The following is a 27852-nucleotide window of genomic DNA, read 5'->3' as shown; positions in this document are numbered from 1 at the left end:
AGGTTAGACTCTTCCAATCCAACTTTAATCCAATCAATTTTAAACAACTCGAAATGTAGCTAGCAAGGTCGTAGGTAGGCCCATGTCATTTCATATAGCGTGAACATTAACAAAATATTTGTGAAACATTTGCTATTTTAAAAGGTCAACAGTAGCAAATGTAGTTCAGTAACTTGTCTCACGATCATAAATTTGTTTTTACCAAGGACTAACAGTACTCGTTCAGTTATCTTACACCCACATTCAGTATTCAATGATTAAACCAAATTTGGATTTATGCAGCCAGGACAAGGGTTTGGAAAGGCAGGGTTACAAACAGCAGTCTGCTACCACCATTCAGCCACAGGTGTACATTAAAATGAGTGGCTAACAACTTATCAAATGCATAAAGACACATTTTTATTAAAAATGTTATTGCAATATAATTTATGAATAAATTCACAGCACAGGAAAGCCATCATTTCCAAAAAAACTGGAAAAGAAGCTACAGTTTTTTCTCACTCCATAGCTGTCTGACCATACAGTAACACAGAGACAAAAAATATTTACATTTAACTTTACATTCAGTCACTAGTGTTGTCCTTTTAGTAGATAGTTTTGCATTTGCCTCATGAAAGACATTTGCAAAAGATAACAATGACATGAGGGATTCATAGCCTTAAAAATGAATAAACAGGAAACACAATTACAATACTCGGGAGGAAAAAAGTAATCCTACTGCGGAATGCCAGTACTGTACTCTGACCTGAGAGTATACAGGACACAGGTATGGTTCACAAACAGCCTTATTGTTCAGTGTACTGTATCACAAATGGTATGCCATCTATTACCCCACTACCCTCACAAGGGCCGACTGTCAGTTAACAGGTCCCACGAAATACTGGCTCTATATATACACACACACAGAGCAGTCTTTGGACAGTGAGACAATTTTTGTTTTGGATTTGAAATGAAACTATGAATATGTGTTAATGTGCAGACGGTCGGGTATAATTTTCAGGTATTTAAATCCATATCACGTGAACAATTACAACCCTGTAATTCCTACATGGATGAATGGATATGGATACAAGTACCCTTGCACCCTTATTAAAGTTGACAATCTCCACTTCAACCTCATATTCATCATTTCATTTCAAATCCAGTGTGCTGGAGCACAGAGCCAAAACAACAAATATCGTGCCACTGTCCAAATACGTATGGACCGCACAATGTATGTACATACACGCCAGACAATTCAGCTGTGTAAATGATGTTGGTCCATTTAGTTTATAACACATCCTTGCCTGTACCTCTGTTTGAGCACAATGCTTTTATAGTTATGTATACAAAAATATGTTTTTGAAGCCTTGCTCGCAAACAATTGGCTACAAGGTCCTTTCTGTTTATAAATAAGTAACATCTACACTATATACATATATCTCTAGGTCAATGAAGGCAGAGGAAACTGATCATTTCCACCACTAACTCATGTGCGTCTTATGATCAGGACATTTCTCCCTTTTTATTAGAAAAAATATTTTAGTTTTTTTCCCCCACAACATATAAAATACATAAAAAGGAGAATAATCTGAGGGAGGACAAACAGTGCAGAGAACATATGTTTAGACCTGCTTTGACCAAATTCAAACTTGACAGGATATAAAAAAATAAATAAATACTGACATACAAGAAAAACATGTAACTGTGTAAAGGATGTGGTTGGAGACAAAAATTGATTGTCACGTCACACAGCTCTTCTGACTGGCTCCACGGTAGTCTGGGCGGGGTCAAGAGGGCACTGGCTGCAGCGAAAGCAGGGGTCAGCACCTTCGTCCTCCATGACGGACATCCTCACTTGGAACATTTATGGGACTCTGTGACAGACTTGAGCATTTAAAAAAAATTTTTTTTTTTTTTTTTTAACTGACCGTATTTACGTTTTTTTAATAAATAATCACAAACATCAAAAGTTTGACCAAGGACACTGGCATCAGTGTATGGACACGGTGTTGACTCGAGTGGCAATCTCCCGCAGCGGTTTGCGGTAGCTCAGGGGACACAGTGTAGCAGTTCTTGGACTGTATCCATAGCTCCCACAGGCAGGCCCGGTCGTCTCTGTGCAGGTGCTGAGAGTCTCTGTGCAGGTGCCGAGAGTCTGCGAGAGTCTGTGCGTAGGCCCTTCTCTAGGCGTGCGCAGGGAGCTGAAGTGCTCTGGCCTGCGCTTGAGTCTGTTGGCCAGGAGGGGGCAGTGCTAATCAGTGGCTGTGGCAGTGTTCGGCCTGCTGGGCTTCCTCACTGCCTTTCTGGGCCTCGTCATTCGTTTCTCCCATTTCCAAATCCGGCGACTCCTCCTCTATCAGGGCTGAGGAGGCGTCCTCACAGCACGCACATGCCTGTACACACACACACACACATAGATCTTTAAGGTCCACTTGTGTGACATCCTTATTTTGACCCAAGCCAAAAAATCATTCCCAAGTCTGAACAAACATTCCCACTCCCTTTTGAACAAGCATTTACCCTGCAGTATTGTCTTGTTACATTCCTGTAAGTTCCGAACCCCTGTTTTTACTTATGAACTGAATAGCCTCTATTCTATAAAACTGACCATATACCACTCTATAGCACAGGTAACAGCAAAAAAAAAAAAAAAAAGAATCTGCAGAATAAAGTAACTATATGGGCATCCATAGCCAACCTCTTGAGCTGAATTTCTTCTGTTAGCTTTAAGGCTCAAACAGACTTAAATCTCCCATTTTAAGATGATGGGAACAAACTGGCACCAGCAGGCTACAAGCTGGACTATACACAAACCCTGACTACAAGCTGGACTGTGCACGAACACGAACCAAGCTGTCCTAAGAACTGTGTGATATCCAAGTTTGTATGCCAAGGTTTGTAGTTTTCCCGTGGAAATACAGTTATTTGTTTCATCATAGTGAACTGGCCTTAAACTGTCACGTTGGAAAGAAAACAGTGAAATTCTGTGGCGAGGAGAGAGAACTCACCTTGACATTGATGGCTTGAGGCAGACCTCCTTTCTTCATCCAGGGGTGCACCTCCACCAGCTCCTTCTTCTGCTGCTCTGTGAAGCACGGCTGGCTCTTCTGCATCCTGTGAAGCCTCTCCCGGTCCTCCTTGAGCACCTTCTGCACCTCCCTGTGGGGCCAAATGTGGATAAACATAGTCAAACAAAGAAGCCCTCAACTAGCCGCTCTGCCTGACCCCCTCTGGTACAACTCTTGGTGCATGACAGCCACCTGCTGGATGTAGACTGCCACTGCAGAAACCAACTAACATTATATTCCCCACGTCCAAGATCCCCTGAGACATTAGAATAAAGGGGGGGGGTCACACCAAATCCGGGAAGGGCGCTTGGTGATGCACTGAACCCCCAAGCTGTCTGTTTTTATGGCCTGTCCATAGAAAATTTATAGGATGCATGGAGTGCCAGATCTGGTGTGAACCACCCTTAACGATGGCAACAACAGTTGTGATTATTGCTTTGTGCTTCCATACCAAAGTGATCTACTGAGACGCACATATGTCAGTTATTGCCTCCTCATAAAGATCATTAGGCAGTCAAGTCAAGCCATTGCTTTACTGGTGTTTAAAAGAGAAACACCCCAGACTTCAGGCCCCTACGACCAGAATTATGCGGGTTGGGCAGGTACATCAGTCGGGCTGACACCAGGGGGCACCGTCGGTCTCTCCCCACTCACCGCGAGGGCAGCTGGTAGGTCATCATGACGGACTCGTCCGCGTCGGCCATGAGGAGCCAGAGCGGGTCCTGCAGGACGCACTTGGCGAAAGGCTGCGGCGGGGCCTCCTGCTCCGGGGCCTGGGTCTTGTGGCTGTTCTGGGACGAGTCGATGCTGCCGAAGTACTTGCTGCTGTTGTTGCTGACGTGGCTGCTCCCTGAGAACAGAGGTCAGAAAAGGGTGAGTTTTTGAAACAAAAGCCCTCTGTTTACATTAATAACAAATAAACAAGCCAGTGGTAATTGTGGTCTTGTTAGAAAATTCATTAGGTTTGGTCAGTGCTGACTTTCCTGACGTCTCCTTTTTGGTGACCTGTCATCTTTGGTTTCTATGAAACCATGATTTTATTCTCTTGACTTTCCATGACATATATTCTTTAGCGATAGTTAGCAATAGTGCAAATAAGCAACAGTGCTAAGCCATGCCCCTTTGTCTAAACTGGACAGCATTTGCTTCAATGGAAAAGCCCACTTCGGGAAGTGTGGATTTGGGAGCCCATTTCGGAACGTGTTGGTGTCTGGCGGTGCCCTGCGGACGGACGGACCTGTCCCGCTGGCGGAGCCGCCGCTGGCTGAGCCGCCGCAGCCGTTGGACCTGGAGCCCAGCGATCCGGACGTGGCCGAGCCCGTTCCGGAGCGAGAGTCCTCCTGGAGCAGGATGTCCATCAGATCGCTCAGGGTGGAGTTCGCGTCGCTGTGGGAACCCATCTGAAAAACAGAGGTCGCTGACAGGTTAATCACAGCGCCTTCACCGGCACTCTTTTTCTTCTTTTTACCTCCTCCCGTCCTCTTTTTTTTGAGCTGCCCGTCTCCTTTCTAATCTCTTCTCCCTCATTCAACCCTTCCTCTGTCTCCTTTCCCTTCCTCTGTCTCCTTTCCCTTCCTCTATCTCTTTATGAGGTTCAAATTAACACGATACGTGGGCACGTTGAACACAGCACCATGCTGCCATTTTATTTTCAAAATGGCCGCCCATCAGCCTGGTGTACGGCATTAGAGCCGCTGTACGTCAGGGCAGTACACCGGCTGTGAATAGACACCATTAGTGCTGCGATGTGCGCATATCTGAGCCTTCTATTAAGAGGAGGGCACGTTGCTCTCATTACATACAAATGTTTAAAATTTCTTTCACACTTGAAAGAGGAACAGACTCACATATTCTCGCTTAGACAGTTTGTGCAGTTTGAAAAGGAGTCGGTGAGGTTTTATTCAGAGAAAGGCTGTATACTGCCAAGACTCATTCTTGAATCAATGAGGGCTGTGGCACTGGCTATAACGGTATATCAATCAAGAGACAGACTTGCCTTGTATTAAAAGGCACTTGAAAATGAGACGCGCTACAGCCTACATCGCCATAAATAACACAGAAGGACAGACATGGAAGTGTGCAGGGAGTAAAGGGTGACACATGCTCAATCATCCGCGAAACTCCCTTTTCAAAAATAATCACGGATTCACACCATCCTTCCATTATATGAGCAAAGCTCTTAGCTCATCGACCGTATTACTCAGAAGTTTTATTTGTAAACAGGATAAGCCAAGCTAATAAAGCAACAGGGGAGGGTCCATAACAACTGAAGGAGGGTCAAAGCAAAAGGTCAGCCAAACCTGCAATGCTGTGTAGGGATACACACACACACACACACACACACACTCTCACGCTCGTACACACACGTATGTACAACAACAGAATGTGTCGGCTTCGTTGGACTTCATGCAGAGCGATAAGAAATGACACTTTTAAAAACTGAGGGAAATAAACACAGCAGTGCAGTGCAGAGGAATATTTGGGATACTTATTTCAAAACAATCCAAAAAAAGAAATAAAAATGCAATGCAATCATATGGTTCGATTTGGTTTGGGAGAGGTGGGGTTGGTCGCAACGTTGGCCTACCTCTTCACTGCCACAAACGAGTCTACAGCACACTTTATCCCAAGAAAGACCCTCTTGTGACTGTAACCATGGTAAAAGCACATCGATACTGCATGTGGGCTTTGGAAAAGCAGGTCCTGTGGGACCAGGGTCATTGGCAGACCCTCCAGACGTCTGTGCTAGCCCAGACAGATGGAGTGAACGCTAAAAGGTGTAAGGGACAAATTGATTAATATCAGCTTTTTTTTCCTCTTTATTTCTACCCCACAATGGCAATGTAAATCAACCAGGTCAAGGCCTCATTGTTTGGTTCGCTCGCATCGGTCAAGCGAACACGAATTTCACTCTGACCGGAGGTAAGGGGATAAGCCCCATAAGAAAAAGACAACCGCTGCCAGACAGCGAAACTATTGGGCTTATTTGTCCAGGCCTACGCGTGTTAAACCTGGTTAAGCTTGATGAGTAAGATGACCACTAACAGTCAACAGTGTAGAATGCATGCTCCATTTTAGGGGCAGTCCTTCCGCAGCAGTGCGGTGAGGGACAGAGGGGGGTGCAGGGGCCCTCAGCACTACTGTGTGCTGCTGATCTACAGGGGGACCGAAAACTTTAGCTGACGCGTCGTCACGTGAGAATTTCAAGTAACATTTTTGTGGAAGATGTTCAAATAAATGCTGCTTTGCATGTGTGTGATAAATGTACAAAGTTTCAAATGTGTGCGGAATTCCAGTTTTTAGGAAGTTTTAAGTGATAAAACCAAATCAGCTCAGACTGAAACTGAAGCTCAATATCTCCGGACGGTAGAAATGGCAGTTGGAACCCTGCAATTCTAGGAAATGCTGCTGCCATGTTGTAGCAGCTCAGAGATGTCACTGCTGTCTCACAGCACTGTGAGAAAGGTGTGTATTGGCTGGACAGGCTGCTGGTTGATTCGAGGAGAGGCAGAATGAGGCCCACAGGGTAAAATGGGGGAGTACACCGCCCAAGGGGGAGAGCCCGGAGGAGCTCCTACCTGCTGCTTCTCCTGGCCGGATTTAGCCGGGCCAGCCGCACTGCCCTTGTCCATCACGCCGTTCCCCTGGGAGCCACCGGGGGGCGTCGAGCTGTCCATCTTCTCTGTGGAGCGGGGCGTTTCCTCCAGCTGGAGCAGGTTGAGCTGCAGGGGCGAGCTGCAGCGGGACTGGAAGAGGGGGGGCGAGGCCTGGCCGTTGGCGCCGAGCGACTGGGGCGTGGACGAGCGGGACACGCCCTCTCGGGGCTCGGGGGCGGGGCTCTTGGGCGCCTCCGCGGGCATGCCGTAGGGGAAGGGCTGGGCCTGGAAACGCAGCTGGGCTGGGAAGGGGTTCTGGGAGGCGAACTGCGGCTGCACCTGGAACGCGGGCGTGGCCGAGAAGGGGGCGGGGCCGTTGAAGGCGGCTTGGGGCAGGAAGGAGGTCTGATCCGGGTAGAAGGGCTGGTGAGGGGCGCCCCCCATCTGGGGGAACATGTAATTGGGCAGCACCAAAGCCACCATGGGCGTGACCAGCGGCGTCGAGTAAGGCGTGGGCGGCATGGGCAAGCGGGGGTCTTGGCCGCACTGGCTCGCCCCGAAGCCTGGCAGGGAGGGGTTGACTTGGGCGTTCGCCGGTCCCGCCCCGGGGTACATCTGCATGGGGTAGGCGGGCATGACGGCGGGGTAGGCCATGGGCAACGTGGTGGACTGGGAGGTGTCCGAGGGCGACCAGGAGGTCTGGTTCAGGCCCTGCCGGGGGGGGAGCAGCGACTGCTTCCTGTGCGACACGGTGCTGTCCGAAGACTCGTGCTTCTTGACGCGCTTCGACTTGGTCTTCTTGTTGCGCCCGCCCCGCCGGTTGGCCGACTCCGCCCGGCCGCCCGCCTTGCCTTGTCTGCGCCCTTGAGCGGCCGCTGCTGCTGCGGGAGAGAGGAAGCATCGGTGTCATAACCACAGAGTAAGAGGAGGCGTGGCTTCCTGTGCACACGCTATTGTATGCAAGCGTGCTTTGTGTGACCAGGACTTTTCAACCTTTTCTCATTCAGGGACACCCAAACAAGCTCAAAGGCTCTAGCAGGGTTTCAAATCCTAACCCCCCTAAAAAATAAAACAACGCATAACATTTAAAAAATATTTTCTCAAACCTATATATATATATATAGTCATTGCATTTCACGTCTGCCCAGGGATCCCCTATAGTACCTTCAAGAAACCAAGGGGTCCGCGAGACCAATATGAATGGGGACTCCCGGGTGGGAAGTGAGATGACACATGAAAAAAATAACTTGGTTCATAACATGCTTTCCACTAACATGACCACCACAGCCAATAAGAACGCTGCTTCTGGTATACGCCCTGCTCTTGCTACAGTACATGCTGAACACATGAACTCCATATCTGAACACGCTGTGCTGGGGAGCGGATCCTGGCAGTCAGGGAGGCGCTGGGTCAGGCAGCGTACCGTCGGTGGCGGGCTGCCCGCGCTGCCGGTCCAGGCGCACGGAGCAGTCGGCCTGGAGGGAGAGCATGGCGCGCAGATCCCGGAAGCGGGACAGGAAGACCTGCTCCTCCTTCTGCGTGTGCGCCGCCAGCACGTGCTTGGTCAGGCCCAGCTTCTTGTAGGCCTCCCGCTCCTGGCTGGGCAGGGACACGGCGCTGGAGGGCGGGGCGACCGCTGGGCCCTCCCCCATCTCTCCTGCTCCGCTCACGTCTCCAATTATCTCTGCAGGGAAAGGAGGGAAGCACAGAGTTACAAAAGACACGCACACGCCCACACACATGCACACACACGCGCGCACAGGCTCACTCACACACACACGCATACACACACACCCATATACATGCACTCACTCATACACACAAGCACACACATGCACTCAAAACATACTCACACAAACACTCACACACTCTCTCACATGTATACACACACACACATATATATATAAGCACACATGCACACACACTTCTGCGCACTCACACATGTACTTCCACTCACACACATAGATATACACTCACACGCACACATACCCACAAACACACGCATGCACACGCACACGCACAGAAATCCTCTCAAAAGACCCCAGAAAGCAAGGACAAGGAAAATGTCGCCTTGTGTGTATACCCGATTCTGGCTGAGGTTTCTTGTCTCCCACGTGGACAATGGTACTGCTGTAGCTGCACTGACTAGTGATGGACATCACACTCTCTGCTTTGCTGGGCAGGGCCAGCGGCGCGAGGGAGGAGCCCACCACTGCCCCCGGTGGCTTTTTGTGAACCTTCACTGGAGGGAGGCCAGGCTGAGCCTCTAAAAGGGCCGGTTCTGAAGGAGTGCAGAGAGGCAGACGACGTGCCGTCAGTTTAAGAGTCCCAAGAGCAACGGTGCTAGCGTGAACCTTCCTTCCTTCCTTCCTTCCTTTCTTTCTTTCTTTCTTTTTCTAAAACTTCTGGAAAACTCAGCTTATAGAACTGTACTTATTTAAAAATAAAACGATCAACAAATTTAACATAAAGCACTGGTGCTATAAAAGAAATGGCAGTTACATTACAAAACGTGAGGTTGAATGGTGGTAGGGGTCACATGGCTTTAAAGGACGTGTGTGGAGGAGTGCATTTAGGGAACACAAGAATTAGGGATTAACTTTGCCATAAACGTTAAAGGCTGTAGGGAAGACCAGCATAAGGGCACTAGCAGTTTTAGAGGATACGGACACAGGGGAGGCGAACGGGCGGGAGGCATACCTTCAGACACCTGCATGGCGTTATCGACCGCGTTCTGCTTGTCCTCGTCGGAGTTGGTGGACGCAGTGTTGGAGGAAGACTGGCACTTCCTCTTGACAGTGATGGGGACACTGCAGCTGTCCAGGTACCTAGAGAAGTCAAACGCCCACACACTCAGCTTGGCATTCACCAACCCCCCGCTGATGTATAATGACTAGATGAACCACAAACTTTTTATCCACTACCATTTAATCCGCCCTGACGAACAACACGCCTAAGAGAATGTTTATGCAAACCATGCTGTTCTGTGATGCTTCAATGGCTGATACAGCGCCACCATGTGGCTGACTGCTTCAGAACACTAAAGAAATACTAACTGTGGTGATATCTAACATGCTTTAACCAAGCAGGCTTTTTAAAAGTCTCTGTGCAGCTTCAGCTAGTAGCTGAACCCTAACCCTGCGTTCACACAGCGAGCAGCTCGGCTGATGGGTTGCCAGAGTGTATTAGGTTGTATAGGTCAAACCGTGAGCAACACTTCAGGCAACTTTGGTTGCTCGGTTGCCATGTTGCTCGAGTTTCTGGACGTCGCTCAGAATGAATGGACTTCCGGCAACTGGTCATCCCAGTTGCTCGCTGCGTGAACCCAGGGTAAGACAGACATCAACATGAGGAATGCACGCAGTGCGCCAGTCTTTGAGGGCAGGCGTTATATTATTAGCCGTGCCCATGTGCTAGGAGCGCTGGTTTCCATGGCAGCCTCTGACCTGATAACGCTGTCCAGGCAGCTGATCTGCTGGTAGGAGTAAACAGTCTCGTCTTTGTAGGTCAGCTCCTCCTGCACGCCCACCACGTCCTCCATGCTGACCACGTTCTCCTTCCCGCTCAGATGCACGGCCGAGTCCTTGGGCCTCACCACAGGGCTCTTCTGCTGGGACTCTGCTGGAGAAAAGCCATCGTCAGCTCCAATACCTCACACACATACACCATGCGATACCTCACATACACTATGCGATACAAACATATAGCATCGTCAGCTCCAATACCTCACACACATACACCATGCAATACCTCACATACACTATGCGATACAAACATATAGCATCGTCAGCTCCAATACCTCACACACATACACCATGCGATACCTCACATACACTATGCGATACAGACATATAGCATCATCAGCTCCACTACCTCACACATACACTGTACAATACAAACAAATAACATCCATACCATCCATGGAGATTCTGTATGTAATCTTCATCGCTCGATCAAAATGCTACCCTGACCTCAAGCACTCAAGCGAATGGGACTGCGGGGTAGTATTGTACTTACTACTAGGCATCCTCTTTGGCTCGGTTTTTGGGGGGAAGGCTGCTGCCCCCTGCTGGTACTGGTTCTTCTGCATGTGGACACCCTTGCAGACCTCCTGAAACGTACGCTGGAAGGAAAGCAGGACAGACAGACAGACAGACGGTAAGGTACGGTGTGTTCCAGTCCCTGCTTCAATACACCCACAGGTACACATTCCAATAACATACATGAATGTGTTATTTAAGGACTTAAGAGCGTGTCACTCACTGGCTTGGCTTTGCGAGACTCCTCCTCCTCCGGCCTGGGCCGGCCCCCGTTGCTGTCGCTGGACGAGGCCACGCTCATCAGGTGCTCGTTGCTGCCCATGCTGCCGTAACAACTCGAGCCGTTGTTGTGGACGGGCTATTGTGTGAGGATGAGAGAGTGCGGTTAGACAGTGTCAGAGGTGGAATGTGTGCGTCTGTGTGTGTGTGTGTGTGCGCACATGTGTGTGTGTGTACGTGTGTACGCGTGCTTGCACTGACCTGCAGCAGCAGTCTGTGTATCTGCTCTGTGATCTCCTGGATGTCCGAGTCCATGGTCTTTACCTCGGTTGAGGGAGGAGCCGCAAACACATCTTCATTAACAGGGCCCCTGTGGAGACACGAGAAGAACACATGATCAGAGGAGAGCGAGAGAGAGAGAGAGAGAGAGAGAGAGAGAGACCCGGAGACACGGGGTCACGGAGGCAGTGCAGAAAGAACAGGCGGCCTCGCTCACATGCGGACTTTGTGTCTGCCGATGATGAAGGAGACTTTGCGGCTCCAGGGGTTGACAAAGCTGGACCAGCTGGTGTCTATGGTGACGTACTCCCCGTTGCGGGCGCAGAAGCGGATGGAGGAGTGGTCAAAGGGCTGGCCGGCGTACTGCAGGACTGTGATTGGAGGAGAAAACGCACCAGGGGTCAGTGACAGGACGAAGTGAAGCGTGATGCCTAGTTATGTAATGTGAGAGTGAACTTACTCTTCCTGTGGATGGCCAACATGATTGGTCGATCGTTGGGGTGCAGATGCAGCAGGATTGGGGTACCAATTAGATCCTGTGGCAGGAAACCCAGCAATGGGATAGCCCTGATAGAGAGACAAAGAGAGAGAGAGCTTTATCACTACCTTATCAAGTGATGCAAACCAGCATGTGATGATATTAAAATAGATAATTACATTTGGGTAAGAGAGCTAGGATTTGAAAAAAAGCCAAAGCATGATTTATCTATCCTGGGTTAACATTTTACGCATGCTGTGACAACATTTTAATACATGCTATGGAAACATGACAACAAAGCTGTGGGAAAGCTGGGATTTATGGGTGGCTCACCTCTCATCTACATCCTGGAAGATGCAGCCAGGGGTGTGGGTGGTGGTGAATATCCGCTTGTCTGTGGGGATTCTGGGAGCTGCACAGAAAGTGGGTAAAAAGATTGTGTTAATGGCTAGTTCATGTCTATTTTTCTGTGTACCTTTGTCTAAAAGATACTGTAAGAGTACACTGATTACAAAGTTTTTCTATGCAAAAAAGTCACTGAAGTAATTTTGCAAGAACCGTGACCAGTCTTTACCTTCATACCCAGAATGCACTCTTTCGGCCAGCAGGAGGCAGCAGAACTGGTCCTCGGCGTGCTCCGTGTCCTGCACCTTCATGCGGTACGGCGTCATGCGGAAGGGGTAGTACTGCGGGTCCCCCCCACGCTCCCTGCCCCCACTGCACAAAGACAACGGCACGGTGGTCACATGACCGCCCCACAGGCACACAGCACGCAAGTTAAAACACCTGAACGCTTTTAAAAACAAGATCTGTAAATCTGTGAGCTAATTAAGGATGCAATAACGACCCAGTAACACATCTTGTTGAGTGCCTTTCTATTCAGCATTTTTTTAATCTAGTGGTTCTGGTAACTTCTTTCTGTTCTGCACACATAGAGCTGTAGTGACAGGACTGCCCGCAAGATGGAGAGGTTGACCAGCAGTCCTGTCTCCAAGGCAACAGCAGCCTCGCTCTTCTGCGCCCGCTAAGCTAACCTCCCTGCAATGATTCAAAATGGAAAACGGAACATAAATGAAAACATCTGGAGCAGATGGTTGGTGGGACGGGCCGGGGGACGGATTTAGATCGCACACACACCTGATACGGCAGAAGAAGGACTTCTCTTGCATGCAGTCTGACGGAGAGGACTCTGTAAAGGAGACAAAGCTGTCAGCGGGTGCATATTCAGTGGCAGGTGCACGGAAACATTCAATGAATAGATGATGCCATTGCTCGGTCAGCGGCGAGGTTAATGCAATTTGCCTGAAACGCGTCAGAAACGCGGAAAGCTTCCCCGAACTACGCAAAAAGCCCGGTAATCTCTTAGAAGGTTTTGCCCTCGCCAGATTATTCTTTTCCAGTGATGTCACACTGCTTTCATTAACCTGCTGTATGAAAACCTTCTGCCTTTATATAGCCTTTATCACAAAAAATGAATAACATTTTCATTGCTCAGGTAAATGGCATCCATGTGAATTGAGATAAAGATTATATATTGAGTATTTTTACTTTTTAAAATTTACACAATAATGTCCTGGGTATATTTTGCCCAAGCTAGCAGTTTCGCAGGGGCTAATAGGTAAACAGAACAATAGGGTTAAAGCAGAACCTTCTAGAACGGCAGGTGTGTGTTTCAAACAGCTGCCCCCATCCGATTGGCCCAGTCAGTAATTTGGAACAGGCATGGGACACGTGCAATGTTAATCCGTAATGTATTATTTACCCAAGAAATGCTAATGCGGAGTAAACAAAGGGCCTAATTAAGAATTTAAGCAGAAAGGCTGGACCAAAAAAAGACCACTGCAGTGAACAAAAAGCCTTCCAGGGGCCGAGTCTGATGGCCACGCCTGACCGGCTACGATGGCTGAGCAGACGAAACGGGCGAGCGAGCTTGGGCGTACCCGCTCCGGTGCACATGCTCCAGGAGGGCAGGCGGTACGGCGTGGTGAAGCTGTAGAAGACGCTGACGTCCTGCGGGGTCAGGAACTCCACGAACTTGGCGTTCTTGAAGTTGCTCTGCTTGCAGTTGAGGATGCACGAGGCCTGGTCCGAGATGTACACGATCTTGCCCGAGATCAGGGACACGGCCACCGCGAAGATGTCCTGTGAGGAGATCACGCACACACGGAGAAACACAAACATACACGCACAATTTAATATTCCTTCCCGTGACCATAAAACTAATGGCTACGCCACAGACAGAAATGACTCACATCATGCGGCAAACAGAACGCCGCAGCCGTTTCATTGTGCTGGGGGCGTTGTTTGCCACAGTAATCCTTCACGGGCTTTTTGTGTGGGTGTTAATTTCTCTGACTTTTTCTCCATTTTTTCCGGCGTAATTGCGGTTTCCGGGGGCGCAAGCGGCTTCCGCCGGCTCGGGCCGCATCCCGATCACGACCGTGGCTCAGGGAGAATCACGGCGCGGCGTACGGGCGCCTGAATGGAGGCCATTTAGAGTGTAATCTCTTTTCTTACCCCCGGCGAACACGTCTCCTCTCTCAATGGGAGCGGACGCTCGATGCGACTATGAGAGCGCGGCCTCTCCCACTCACCGTGTTTTTGAGCGTGTACTCGGAGGTGATGCTGTCGATCTCCTCGATGGTGTAAGAGGACACGTCCAGGCCCGACGGCTGACTGTCGTTTATCATGAGCAGCTGGTAGTACTCCTCGTTGGCTGCAACAGAGCAGACGCACAGGCATGAGCACTGTAATAACATCGCACCATTACACCGTGCTACTGCACTTTAAACAGTTTATGTGGGCATTACTGATTATAGGACGCGCGTTATCTTACGACAATTCAAATCCTTCATTAACGACGAAAGCATTCCCTTACTGCAGCTGATTTTATTAGAGAGCTCACAGTCATCACTCAATCGGAGTAAACAGAGTAAAGTTTTTTTTACTGCTTGTACCAGGATAGAAATGGGTTCACAAAACTGCTTTAACTACTCCATCCTGAGAAGAGTCACCCACGCAGTACAGATCGATTCTTGATGTAATCACCGACCGCAGGAGAACCACCCCCCCCCAACCTGGGCTTATTTTAACCAGGGGCCCCAATTAGTGTTCAGAGTTAAGCTTGATGTTGCATCAGCCGGTCCTGGATGGACTGTACTGGGACGCCGTGTACCCGGAGAGTGTTTGTGGCTGCGCTGTGCCCAGAGTTCCGCAGGGAGCCTCACCTTCCACTTGCTTGACGCAGCGGAGCGCGTACTTCAGGGCACTGAGCGTGCTTGACTTGTTCCCTTTCTGCCGCTTCTCCGACGGCAGGTGCTGCTTCAGCTCCTTCAGCGTCTTCAGCAGCTCCTTCTGAGTTTTCGCCTTGGCAGACTCTTCGCTGCTGCAGATCGTCAAGGAAACACACGGGGGGCATGTCAAGGGCACGTCATGTAACACACACACACACAAGCACACGCGCACATGCACACACACGCACACATACACACACACACACACACACATACCGTGAACCTCAGAGGGACAGAAGGAGATGCACACATACACATGCACTAGTGAGGGAAGACTGGGATTTCAATATAGGCAGGGCTACTGCACTATATGCCAGTCACTCACTAATGTGGGCCAATAATTTCATTTTCTCTAAGAAGCAATGCCTTTTCAAGTCAGCTACTGACAGCTCATTGTCAATATGCCATTCATGAAACCCCACTCTCCAAACACAAACACACACACACACGCACCAAAGAAACACTAAGAGACTCTAGCTTACCTGCAGCCGCTGGTGGAGGGGTTGTCCTGTTCAGAGCTGGCACTGAGGAGGCTGAAGGCGTTGGAGCTGCTGGGCGGGGAAAGGCTGTGGGAGTTGGAGCTGAGGTGACAGACAGACAGACAGACACACAGGTTACAGATGGTCATTACTGTCAGCCTGAAAAGCCTGCTCCCCTCCCGGGCCATCGAGGAACCTTCAACAGCGCTCTTTGATTCAGCGCAACAACAAAGGACCCCGGGCTCCAGCCTTCAAACAGAGGCGCAGTGGAGAGCACAGCACAGGTCTGCCCGCAGAGCAGCCTTTTTATAGCTCCAGGCCGGTATTCTGTCATGTAAAAGGACTAACTACGAGAGAGCTGGTGTTGGTATAAACCAGAGGTGGGTAAAGAAGGCCGTATCTGGGTTTCATGCCAACTTCTGGCCTTAGTTATGTAATCAGCCATAACTGTTACGCCACCCGACATTTGAGCCTCACTGCTTGATAAGAGCACGAATGTCAGCCGAAGACTGTTATCGAGTCACCGTACGCAAAGTTTTACTCTGATCCAATCTACGAGTGAACCGGTGTTGGTTTATACAGCCAATTACATCATTTAGTAAGGGAAACTGGCGGAAAACAAAAACCTGCACACACACCGGCCCTCCAGGACCACGATTTCCCACACTGGTGTATACAGCTAATTCGCTGACACAGCTAATAGGTAAGCCGGGTTAATTCGTGGAAACTAAAACAGACATGCACTTGCAACTGGTTATCCACCCCTGCTATAAGCAGGCACTTGGACAACAGGTAAGCTCACAGGACCTTCTCTAAGTCCAGCGAGGCGCAATACGATGCAGGATGTCTGGGAAGCAGCTTTAGCCTCCAAGATTAGGTCCTTAATACACAAAGAGGCTAAAAACAACTACAGCTGATACTTTGTTTAGCACATTCAAGGACGTAGATAGCACCAAAATGAGCTTATTAGCCTATAGAAAGCACCTTCATAATAGCTCTGCCAGCATAAATAGCATTCTAATTATATAAAGCTAAGTTCATTATAGCCTGAATAGCACACACTGGTATTAGCTTGTGACAAGTGGGTTAATTTCCCTTCCTGAAACCGATATTAATGCACATCCCTTTTGTACTGCGCACTTTTTGTGCAAATGCGGATGCCCTCTGGGATAAAGATAAACCTGACATTTCCTTCTTTCATATTACTTCTATCTACGTCTCAATGCTGCATTTTGAATGCTGCATTGGTGCCATGCTCTTTTCCCCCTTGCAAGAGCATCTGCTGAATGAATGTAATGTAATATCATGTAATCTAATAACCACCTGGGACCCAAACTGAACCGGCCGGACTGGGTCTAGCTTCTGGCGCTACAGAGGCACAAGGGTACGGCCTGTCCTTGGGGCTGAGAATCAGGAAGAAGCGAATGAGGGACAGAGTACTCCCCCGCAGACAGAGAGCCAGGAACAAAACGGCTAACTGCAGATTAGCTTGCGTTCTGTCGCTTTTTCCACATTACCCCAGAGCTGTTGTTTTAATTCGGTGGGGAAAATTACCGGCAATCTTTTCCATCCGCGCAATTCAGAAATGCCTGTGTTTTGCAGGTCCGCCAGCTGAGCTGCGCAGTTATTGTGCTAGAGGACGGTATTTCCGGACTGCAGCTACCACTCATGTTACATGTACCTCCATTCCAGCACTTATTGTACTTTGTATATTGTCCTGATGTTGTAGTTTGCAACAGTTTGCAAAAATCGGGATACAGCACGGGACGGGGGGGTGGGGGGAATGCCCGGTGTATTAAGCAGGTCGCACAAAGGCATCCTGGGAACTTTTATTTATGATTAATGCTCGCGTGTTGGCCTCTCCAGCACCTGCCCACTCGAGAGATCTCTGGTCTTTTCACGGGGTGACAAGGAAGAGCAGAGGGCACGTAAACAGGAGGTGCCATATTCTGAGAGGCCTCTTCTTAAAAAGCCGACTAAATCCAGGGTTTACTGCAGAAGGCAGCCCAAATCCTAAAATGAATCACTGCATACCTCTGGTTCAGTCAGATTCAGGTTAACTGAGGACAGCGCTCGAAGGAAAGACAGAAACAAGAGGGAACGGCTTCACAACCCCATGCTTTCCGCTGCAGAGTGAGGCGCCGCCCAGAAGACTAGAGAACATTCTGCGGTTTTGGCAGGCGGCCAAAATCAAACTTTGACGCACATATAAACTCAACACGGCGTTGTCAGGGAAACCATCTCCGCCCTCTACAGTGCAAATGAATGGGGGAGCGCCGCCAACATCTGTCTTCGCACTCTCCTGTTGCCAAAGGCCGCAGGGGAAGTAACTTGGCAGAACATTGTGTTCTCAAGTTAAAGCCAAAAGTACATGTGGGGAAAAAAAACTGGGCGGGTCAACGACATTCACCGCGCACTGATATCTGTACATAAGTGGGTCAAAACCGCTTTGTGAGTGCTTAGCGCACAAAAGGGTCAAACCCCCCAACTTCCCCTTCATCAGATTCTTCTCCTTTAAGTTCCCACCCCCCTTCTCTTCATCAAAAACAGCATGAAGGATTAAAGCATGAGCTCATCTGTTTTCTTTTGTCTCTCACTAGGTATGAAACGGATTAAAAACTCAGAGGATGACGTACATACGCACATTTTTGCGGCTCTCTATAACAGTCAAAATAGTTTCCATGCCAATTTTTAGCTCCCAGCCATCCACTGATGTAATAAGAGTGGATTAAAGGGGGAAGGGGTGTATGTCTAAGACTGTGTTGTGATGGCACAGCCAATTCATAGCCTGTACAACATATTTTGACACAGTGACCAATGACACGGCAAGCCACTCCCCATGATGCAATCGAACTGACCTCTTGTTGCTCCCAGATGACACCAGCAGGGCAGAATCCTTGCTGTTGCCATTGGAGCTGCGCAGCGACTCATTGCCATGGGACTCGTTGCCATGGGAGTCATTGCCATGGGATTCGTTGCTGTGGGACTCGGTCCCGCTGCCGCTGGAGCCGCTGCTCTTCATCTCCACGTCTTCCTCGTGCAGCGAGCGGGCCCGCTTCCTGTCGCTGTGGGGGCAGGGGCCGGGGCCCTGGCTGCTGCTGTCGCTGCCTTCCGAGGCCAGGCCGAGCTCCGCCCCGCCCCGCCCGCGCCCCTCCCCGTACCCGCCCATCCTGTGCAGCTGGGACATGGCGCTGCAGGCCACAGCCCCCTCGTCCCGGCCCTCCAGGGCGGAGTACAGGTAAGGCTTGGAGTCGGAGTCGTCAGACATGGACGTGCCGTAAAAAGGTAAGTGGTTTTTGGCAGAAAACGGGAGAGGATCACCCCATCTTCCTACGGGGAGCCTGCCGCTGGAAATCGCCCTTCCGGAAGGTTCCTGCAGAAATGAAATGCAGAGAGAGACGTGCGCGTGACACAGTGACGCTGACTCACACACTTCACTTGCACACAGAGGCTGGAGTTGTAAAATCACCCCTTAATCATCGCACAGTAATTACACTGATTTTCAGTTAAAAGAAGCGGCCAGGCTGACCCTCAGTAATTTCGCGTTCCTAAAATACTTCAAACTTCAGCCGTCAATAATGTTCACAGGTATTTTCAGACAACAAACAAAGTCTGAGACACGAAGGTGGTCTGATTGGGCTGAAGATCAGTCCCCCGGGTAAAGGGCTATGGCTCCCGCTGGCCCACTGAAGTCCAGGGCGAGCCCAGAGGTCAGACAGGCTTCAAAGGGAGGCCTCAGACGAGCTCCGTCTGCCGTCCCGTCTCCCGTCTCGCCCGAGGTCCCCCCCCCACCCCCCCCCCCCACCCCGACTCCCGGCCCGCGCACGGGGGGGGTGCCCTCATTCGCACTCTCTTTTCACCTCCCTTTCTAATGGCCGCCCCGCGAAAGAGACATAAACCGCATAAGTGGCGATCTCACAGTCGCCAGGGTTACGGCAGAAGCGGCTTCCCTGTGTGCTCTCAGAACTCTGAACCGCCCTTTGCTGTTGCCGGCACCTTCAAAACCAAAAGACACAGGGAACCGTCTCTAGTGAAACAAGAAGAGAGAGGCCTACATTGCTTTCATTTCAAATATGTTCAGTACACTCTGAATATTTAGTAACGTGCAATGTATACATTTTAAAATCTGCTCTTCGTGTTTAACATTTTCTCACTTAAAGGCACCAGTGCACACAATTAGCCTTCCTCGACTGCTCAGTAGGATTAACACAGGTTAGCTGATCAACCAGGGCCCTGTTTCACAAAGCATGATTGCTAAGTTAGCTGGATAACTGCGCTGAAAACCTGGAACCTGAAAACCCGGGTTTTAACTCAGTAATCCTGCTTTGTGAAATACCCCCAGCTGGATTTACCATCACAAACAGGCAGCATAAATGACCTATCGCGAAATCCTGAAAAATATATATCCAGCCGATTAAAATGGATCATGTGTAAAAGAAGGCAAACTATGCAAGAAGCTCTGGATAAGAGCATGGGTATATCAGTGATCTTCATTCCAGGTCCTGGCAGGCTGCAGGGTCTGCTGGTTTGTTGTAGTTGTTGTTTCTCAGCACTTAACTGATCAATTAAAGCAGTCGATGACTGAGTTAACTCGTCTCACCTGGTTTCTTGGTTCTGAACTGGTTGCTGATAATACGGCAAAAACAAAAACCAGGAATGAAGATCACTGGGCTAATTGAAAAATGACTGGCTTCGGCCACTTGGTATAAGCCCGCCCTTTCTACTGGTCTGTAACCCGTCTGATTAAAAAGAGTTCAATCAGTCTTCCAACCTGAACAGCTGCTCAGAAATGACAACTCCAGTCATCACTGCTGCTACCAACATTGTTACCACTCCGGTCGTGATTTTTAACACATTTAAACTGAGGCCAGTGTGCCTTTGATGCCCAGGAAGGACAGCACTGTAATTCATCTATTCATAGTGAGGAAAATGCATTTATTAGTACATAATATAGAGTACATTATGTCGGTATAGTGTCCACTAGTATCACTGAGCCTAACACCGAGAAGAACACAGGTGTCAAACTAAAGTCTTGGAGGGCTGCAGTGTCTGCTGCTTTTTGGGCTGTTCTCGAGACAAATGTTTCATTTAAGTCAATGATTGGCTAAGGAACCCACACACCTTGTTCTCAAGGCCCTAACTGGCTACTGATTGAAAGAAAAACACTAAAACCCACAGACACTGCAGCCCCCTTGGGATTCAATTTGACACCCCTGCCCAAGAACTTCACTCAAAAGAACCTTATGAAACAAGAGCCTATATCATTCATATCGGGAAGGATAGCATACATTTTACAACATTAATAGCAATTTATTGCCAATTTCAGATACTGCAATATATTCACTTAACAATGTATTACTGATTTATCATTACGTTACAATATATTAACTCCACACACATTTGCATTATATTTCATTGGCTCTCACTCTACTGTGGAAGGAGTGTGATCACTGGAAGTGCACACACACCAAATGCCTCGTATCACATCATATCCAGGCATAATAAGCCAGGAGTGCTAAGCCAACCTGTAGCTGGCCGGCATCAAATGAGAAACCGGCCCTCTCCGTTGACTGTGAGGTACTGCTCTAAGTGAGGCCGTTTTTAACACATGTAGTCTGACATGACTAGGTGACATGTCACTCTGTCTAAACGAGCACTTAACGAGCATAAAGACTCAAATGACCAGGTGATGTGCCACCCTCTTAAACGAGCACTTAACGAGCACATAAAGGCTCAAATCAACAGGTGATGTGTCGCCCTTCAAACTAGGACATAACGAGAAGATAAAAGCTAAAATGACCAGGTGATGTGCCACCCTCTTAAACCAGGGCTCAACGAGCACATAAAGACTCAGATGACCAGGCGATGTGCCACCCTCTAAACGAGGTCTTAATGAGCACAGGAAGGCGGAAAGGAGAGCATCCCCTGGAGCGCACAGAGTAGCAAATTGGCTCTCGCAGTCGGAGGACGCAGTGTGAGGGATAAAGAGGTTGCTGGGCACATTTGTCACGGTATTGGCTCACAGTTCCCGTAAGGCAGCTAGGACAGCAAATGAAGAGCTCCTTATGTAGGCCACGCTTTCGTCCTCAACTCTGCCATGTCTTCAGGTTCATGTACCTGGATTATACTGGAGTGTACTGGAGGAGAGCCAACCAACTCAGTCCCATAAAGGTCGATCATTATTAATGCACAGAGAAAACAAATTAAATAGAACTGTGTTCGATTTCTGTCTTGTGTCCAGTATGATTAGAAAGTGCTGTACATGGGATACTTCGTTAGAAGAGAATTTCTCATGGAAAATATGACTCTGTGATAGTAGCCCAATAGACGCCTACCTGTGCTCAGACAAAGGGCACACGCAACTGTGCCCACAGTCATTGTGTACCTAGCAAACTTGATAATGCCAAAACCGATCTGTGGCTGGCATTAATGACTCTGAAGCAGATAACGGGTCAACACACAAGACCCCAGAATCAAGTAATGAAATGGAAAGAAAAGCTGAATCTCGTTGCAATGGGCTTGATTTAGTGTACACCATATGGTGGGTTGCACAATTTTTTGTGTTGTTGAAATGGGCTCCAAGATGGACTTCATCAGTCTGTTGTTAAGACAAGATCTTTTTACTGTTTATTCTCCAATAAGCATAATAAAATATTAATGACATAGACTGAAAGAGCAATGAACTGTTGTATTTGTCACTCATAATGAACAGCTTCTTAACCCTATTGCGGTCCTATTAAAACATGCACACAACCTAAGGGTGAAATATTCGTCATTTAGATTATTCTTTGTTAATCAGTACTGTGGATCATCCCCCAAGAGGTTTCATAACTCTGTGTCGGGTGCAAAGCTCCACGTAATGAAACCAGAGCAATATTGCATTACAGGCTGCATTTACATAAGAAATTACATAATTTTGCTTAGTCAGCAAACAGTTAACAGGATTCCAAAACAAACAGGCAGCATGTTTTAGACGCTACACAGAACGCACACCCAAACGAACAGCTGAGTCAGAAAAGCAGACGTTTCTGAATTCTAGGCACCTTCGGCCTTCGGCCCAAGAAAACATCGGGCATCTGGAATCATTAAGCCTATGTTCTATGCACAATCACAATCAGAAAAAAATGAAACTGATCCAGGGTCAGTGCTTATGGGCAGGTTGGGTACGGCCTGGAACTGGGATGCAGTACTTGCAAGTCCAGGCAAAGGGAGAGGTGTTTCTGCCAGTATGACTGCTTCTTCTTTGTACTGCTTACAGCCAGGCCTGTGTGACTTGAGGTCTCTGCCCAGAATAAAATCACTTTGGACTAAAATTATTTTCACATATTTCTTGATTAAAGACGCCAGCATGCACCTTTGTCCTTTAGCCTATGTGCTTATTTCTTCACCTTTGTGTGATATTTAAAAGTGTTAAAGCTGGCCAACTTCACCCACGGCTGGCTGCTTTGTAAATGGGCTTGAACACTGGCTTAGACTGATATAAGCCAGCATTATATTAGATATTAGATAAGATATTAGAAAGTTACCCATAATCTGCAATAAGCAAGCACTGGTCATGCCACCACAAAAAAACACATGGCTGCAAGGAAGGAGAACAGGATGAGTACTTTTTAGCCTGCTTACAGGAGCAAGGCCAATAGGGTTTCTGCACATAGCAAAATGCATTCAACATAGTAACAACGTTTTGTTCAGGTGGGAATTTCCAAAACTCTAATGCAGTGACTCCAGCCTCAGCACTTCTCCAAGAAAAACCACTCAGCATATCTCCTGAAATGATGTACATTAATCAATCAATCAATAAAAAAGTAACTCAAGTTTGTCTGGCTTTCCACACACTGACAGATGGGAAGCAGACAGGACTGGCGTAACAGGGGTCAGACTGGGGATCTGATTCCCAGTGCAGTCGACCAAAGAAAGTGGTAAACAAATTGAAAGGCCTAGATAAACATTGCTGTCCTTCAGTGCTGAAGCTCCCGGATCTCTGGCAAAGTGTTTCCCTGGCACCTGCAGTCACAATGGACACTGTTAGTGATTCGCTAACCTCTACAGCAAGAACAGGGCATAGAAACCCCAAACTGCAAGGATTTTTAAAATGCTCTGCTCCTCTTCTGTGAAGCAGTGGGCGATGCACCGGGCTTCTCTATTTCCTGCTCTCTCTCTCTCTCTCTCTCTCTCTCTCTCTCTCTACCGGAATACAGAATCAAATCCCTCTCCTGTGGCACTGGTCCATTTGCGTCATGTTTCACCACTCACCAATGAGAAATGCTGAACACTCATACCACACAAGGCCTGCAGGCAGCCAGCAGCGAGAACTGCTCTTTCCAGTCACACAAGTCACCCCCCCCCCCCTTTTAGAGGCAGAACAAATGAACTAGATAAACCATCATACTGCTTGTGGATATGTCCTGAGAAGATAGCTTCATGATAATGCATCATGGTTTTTCATGTTTAGGTTTGCTGAATTAACTGAAATGTTACACCCGATATAATAATGCCCCTTCCAACAATCACACACATTATTTGTTCATTTTCAGATAAGTTTTTATGTTGTATGTGCAATTTCTTCACTTATAAATGTATTTTCTGTAATGGAGCCTATGTCCCCACTTTAAACCTGCAAAAAATACCATGCTAAATCTGGGAGACTGTTACTCCTAATCTCACGAACTTTGAGCAGCCAACAGGTCGAGCAGTGGTTTAAACTTCAACTCCATTTAAACTCTGGCTAAGGCCACTGCAACTGCCCCAAGAAGACTTGGGATAAACCCTAACTCATAGTTGGTAGAAAGTGGTAGCTTATGCCTCGTACAACCGTCAGTCCTCAGTCAGATTCTTGATCACCATTATAGTGACGTCAAGGTCAGAATCCCTGCATGTCTGAACAGCCACAACATGACAATGACTTAGATGAAAATGACTAGGTGATTAAGTTAACTAAGACGACAGCAGTCTCTTATCAGTCTTAACGGCTGTCAGTCTTTGTTTTAGACTATGCGAAGTGGCATTGCTCCCAGTCTCTATAGCCGCGTTTCCACCAAAATTACCCGGAACTTTCAGTCCCAGGAACTACTTTACCAGGAACTAAAAGGTTCCTTCAGCCAATGGTTGTCTGCGTTTCCACCGGGGTCTAAAGTACCGCGAAGATTAGGCAAATTAGCCCACTGACGTTGTCGTCGGTCCATCTGTCATATGATTTCTTCTGTAACCCCATACTACCACCGAAGTAGCCTACATTATTTTCTAATAACCGGGACAGCCCGGAGGGGTTTATTCCACTTATATACAACGGGTTACCAACAATGACTATATATGGTTACTTTTGTATTTATTGATTTTCATATATCCTCTCAAACACATTCATTAACAGCAGAAAACATGCACACGTTGTAAACAATTTGCTGTTTTATTACTTTCTCGTTGTCAATTCCATATAGGCTAATCGCAAAATGACAAGAATAGAACGAAAAATCGGACTTGCGTGAAAATGTAAATTAGTAGTGGTACAGCCACCGTTTGCTTTCCTTCGAAGTTACTGCTAGCCGAGCAGCGAAGTGTGTCCTCCAGATGCGAACCATGCACCATAAATGAGTCCATAGTCTTCCTGGTCTTTTCGTGGAATTGAAAAATGGCAGTAAAATTGAGTAAAATTACGGCAGTCTGAAAAAGCTAAAGCGAAGATTACTAGAATTAACCTGTTATTTTACCCGGATAAAAAGTGCGGAAGGTTATTTCCAGTTTGCTTGTACTGTATCACCAATGTTAATTATGCAGAACTACCGCATACCTCACATAACTGTATCAAACGTTTTGAGTCAATTACAACGGGCTAACAAAGAAAATCCGGAAGAAAATATTCAGCAACCGAATTAATCCGTTTGAATGTTTTGGTAGCCTACGTAATATGCTGTCCCTGCACGAATGCTTAGCATTTTATAAAACGAATACTAAAGCAAGAAAAGAACAGAAGAGCACACGTTATAATTCCAAGACGTTGACAGGTTATAACCAAAAGTAGGCTACTGCGCCGCATAACATACAAGTTTGATTTGAAGTTATTATGAAAATAAATTGGTTTGCCGCTGCATATTTTCAAACATGGCGGGTAATGGCGGAAAATAAATACAACACAAATGCTACGAGTACTCGACCAATCAGAAATGTTCAGCGCTGCAAGCTCCACCCAAAAGGTTCCTGTACTTTCGGAAAGTACTACCCCCCGAGCAGGAACGTTTTGGGGGGTAAAACAAAGCCCCCAGAACTAAATTTAGACCCTAGTTCCTGCGGTGGAAACGCACTGAGTTCCTCAAAAGGTTCCTAGTTCCGGGGTATAGTTCCTGCGGTGGAAACGCGGCTTATGTTGACGTCAAAAAGGGAACAAAAGCATTGCGACCATACATAACCTTTTCAAACTACCAGAGGCACTCAACAGCTTCTGATCCTTTTACCATTTAGGCTCACAGTCTGGTTCATCAGTCTTTTATCTCTTACAAATTTTGTACCATTTCAGTTCTTAGCTGTGTAGTGTGTTAACTACACAAAGTTTGGTATAAGAGAGACTGAATAAATGAATGAGACATAGAACTGAAATTACATTAAGCAAAATACAAATACAATGCTTCTATGCTTCTTGAATACAAACACAATTTATTCTATTGACAAATAAAAATATACTTATCAAACCCTACCAGAAACTTAACTGAAGACGACAACTGCATAGTGTTGCATCCTAGAAGCAGTGCTGTGTTGACTATAACCATTAAAGCCAGCTTATAGTATTTGGAGCGCCTGAAGTAGGACTAGGTCAGCTGCAATAACCCTGAATTCTGAGGCCACTCAATGCAATGATTGACAGTATAGCACACGCCCACATATTTACATAGCAATACTAACACAAGGGATGTAAGCGAAAACTTGATAACCCTTATAATTTTTCTGCAGATCAAGTTGTTTATAAAAGCTCAAATTGAGGTTTTAAAATGTACATTTTCAGGATATTTGTCGTGTCCTCGTGAATAACTCTCCTTGCATAGGAAGTATAACGTTATAGGTTAATCGTTTTTCATTCACAACAACAACAACAACAACAACAAGAATTGTCAGTCAAGAAATCATCCTCTTCGCCCGGCACTACTGACAGTACAACAAAACAGCCAGCTGGATTGAACCAGTAGCTGTCGACCTACTTCAAGCAAGCTAAGGCAACGTACGTAGACGATTTACATGAGCAGCACGGCAAGCGCATATGAAAGTAGACTAGCGTTAAGGCACACAGCTGCAACAGCCACGTCCTATACGTTCAGAGCTAGATACAGATAGTAAGCACAGAAACAAAAAATCGAGAAATAATAATAGAGTAATTTAAACACAAGCTATCCTATACCTAACCGCGAGAAAAACGTAGTGCTTCCTAACTATAGTATCAAAAACCTACCTTACACCTTCAGTAAGATGTGGCTTTTGTCTATTTCTCGAGCAACATGTTTTGGCAAACTAGCCAGGTACATTTTCATAACTTTTCCGACACCCCCAAATGAGCTTCATTGCACATTATAGTGATACCGCCTCGAATACTCATGCATTATGGCTTGATAAAAATTATTCGACCGTATGCTATAAAAATATTGCATGTTTTCATAAGACGGAAAATAAGGGGGAAAATTACAAATTCCTTTTTCCCTCCATCATCCAATAATTCCACACGCCGCAAGAATGTCGAATATGGGTTGGGCAACTGACCTCCACTGACCGGCCAGCTGTGTGACCCGAACACCGGCATAGTTATGCAACCCATTCTTTAAAACTCTTTCCTAGATGTGTACGCGTCATGTTCATTCAAATACAGAAAAAAATACATCGTTTAAGAAGCACAGCTAATTTAGTCTACTTTGATCACTCCGTTTCCGTGTTTTATCGGAAACGGTCATTCGCAACAGGCATAATAAACTCAAGTTTTTTCCAATGATTAAAACCCATTAGCGTTAGAAAAAATAACCGTGTTAGGAAGAAAAAAAATAAGTAAGAAATCAACCAAACCTGCACAATTAGATCCCGTACAGATAGTTCTCTCTGTGTCAGAAAGAGTCCGTAATTTTTTCCCGTCTGGAATGTCAGCTGAACGTATTCCTGTGTCCGTTACGGAAAACTATTCGGCATACGGATTGACACACTGCACCACACTCAAGTCAGCCTCACTATTGCCGCCCTGGATCCCCTAGCGTTGAGCATGACCTCAATACGGACTCCTCCCCTATTTCCTCACTGTTTTCATTTCATTGGATATGAGCTTTGAGTTTCCATGGAAAAAATACGGAAATGACAGCAGGCAGCTCCCATTGGTCTAAAAGGCCGCCAGTCTCTTTATATAAGGATGTCATACGTCTCACGTGGAAACCCATGCCTACTGAAGCTGCTCAAGAGG

General features: G+C 47.3%; 1 protein-coding gene across 5 annotated transcripts; it reads right to left on the bottom strand.

The window, feature by feature from the left end:
- Nucleotides 1-8: 8 nt before the first annotated feature.
- On the bottom strand, nucleotides 9-27651 carry per2 (period circadian clock 2). Of its 5 annotated transcripts, none has more exons than XM_035421631.1 (24): nucleotides 27468-27651; nucleotides 18293-18807; nucleotides 15438-15536; nucleotides 14890-15047; nucleotides 14257-14378; nucleotides 13603-13804; nucleotides 12800-12851; nucleotides 12237-12379; nucleotides 11996-12074; nucleotides 11645-11751; nucleotides 11402-11555; nucleotides 11167-11275; nucleotides 10910-11044; nucleotides 10664-10769; nucleotides 10093-10267; nucleotides 9347-9474; nucleotides 8730-8927; nucleotides 8070-8330; nucleotides 6629-7527; nucleotides 5638-5820; nucleotides 4288-4450; nucleotides 3705-3900; nucleotides 2991-3141; nucleotides 9-2375 (listed from the first exon to the last, which is right to left on the bottom strand). In XM_035421631.1, exons 2-24 carry the CDS (start codon nucleotides 18700-18702, stop codon nucleotides 2238-2240), a joined length of 4368 nt encoding a protein of 1455 aa, XP_035277522.1. In that variant the 5' UTR covers nucleotides 18703-18807; nucleotides 27468-27651; the 3' UTR covers nucleotides 9-2237. The 5 variants fall into 5 exon arrangements, with proteins under 5 accessions (XP_035277522.1, XP_035277524.1, XP_035277523.1 ...); XM_035421633.1 differs by having other exon boundaries at nucleotides 6629-7524; XM_035421632.1 differs by having other exon boundaries at nucleotides 10093-10264; nucleotides 27468-27650.
- Between the last annotated feature and the right edge of the window lie 201 nt (nucleotides 27652-27852).

Source organism: Anguilla anguilla, chromosome 6 (genome assembly GCF_013347855.1).
Source record: "Anguilla anguilla isolate fAngAng1 chromosome 6, fAngAng1.pri, whole genome shotgun sequence".
Lineage (NCBI taxonomy): Eukaryota > Metazoa > Chordata > Actinopteri > Anguilliformes > Anguillidae > Anguilla > Anguilla anguilla.
The sequence above is the reverse complement of the archived record's forward strand: the minus strand, read 5'-3'. Positions and strand labels throughout refer to the sequence as shown.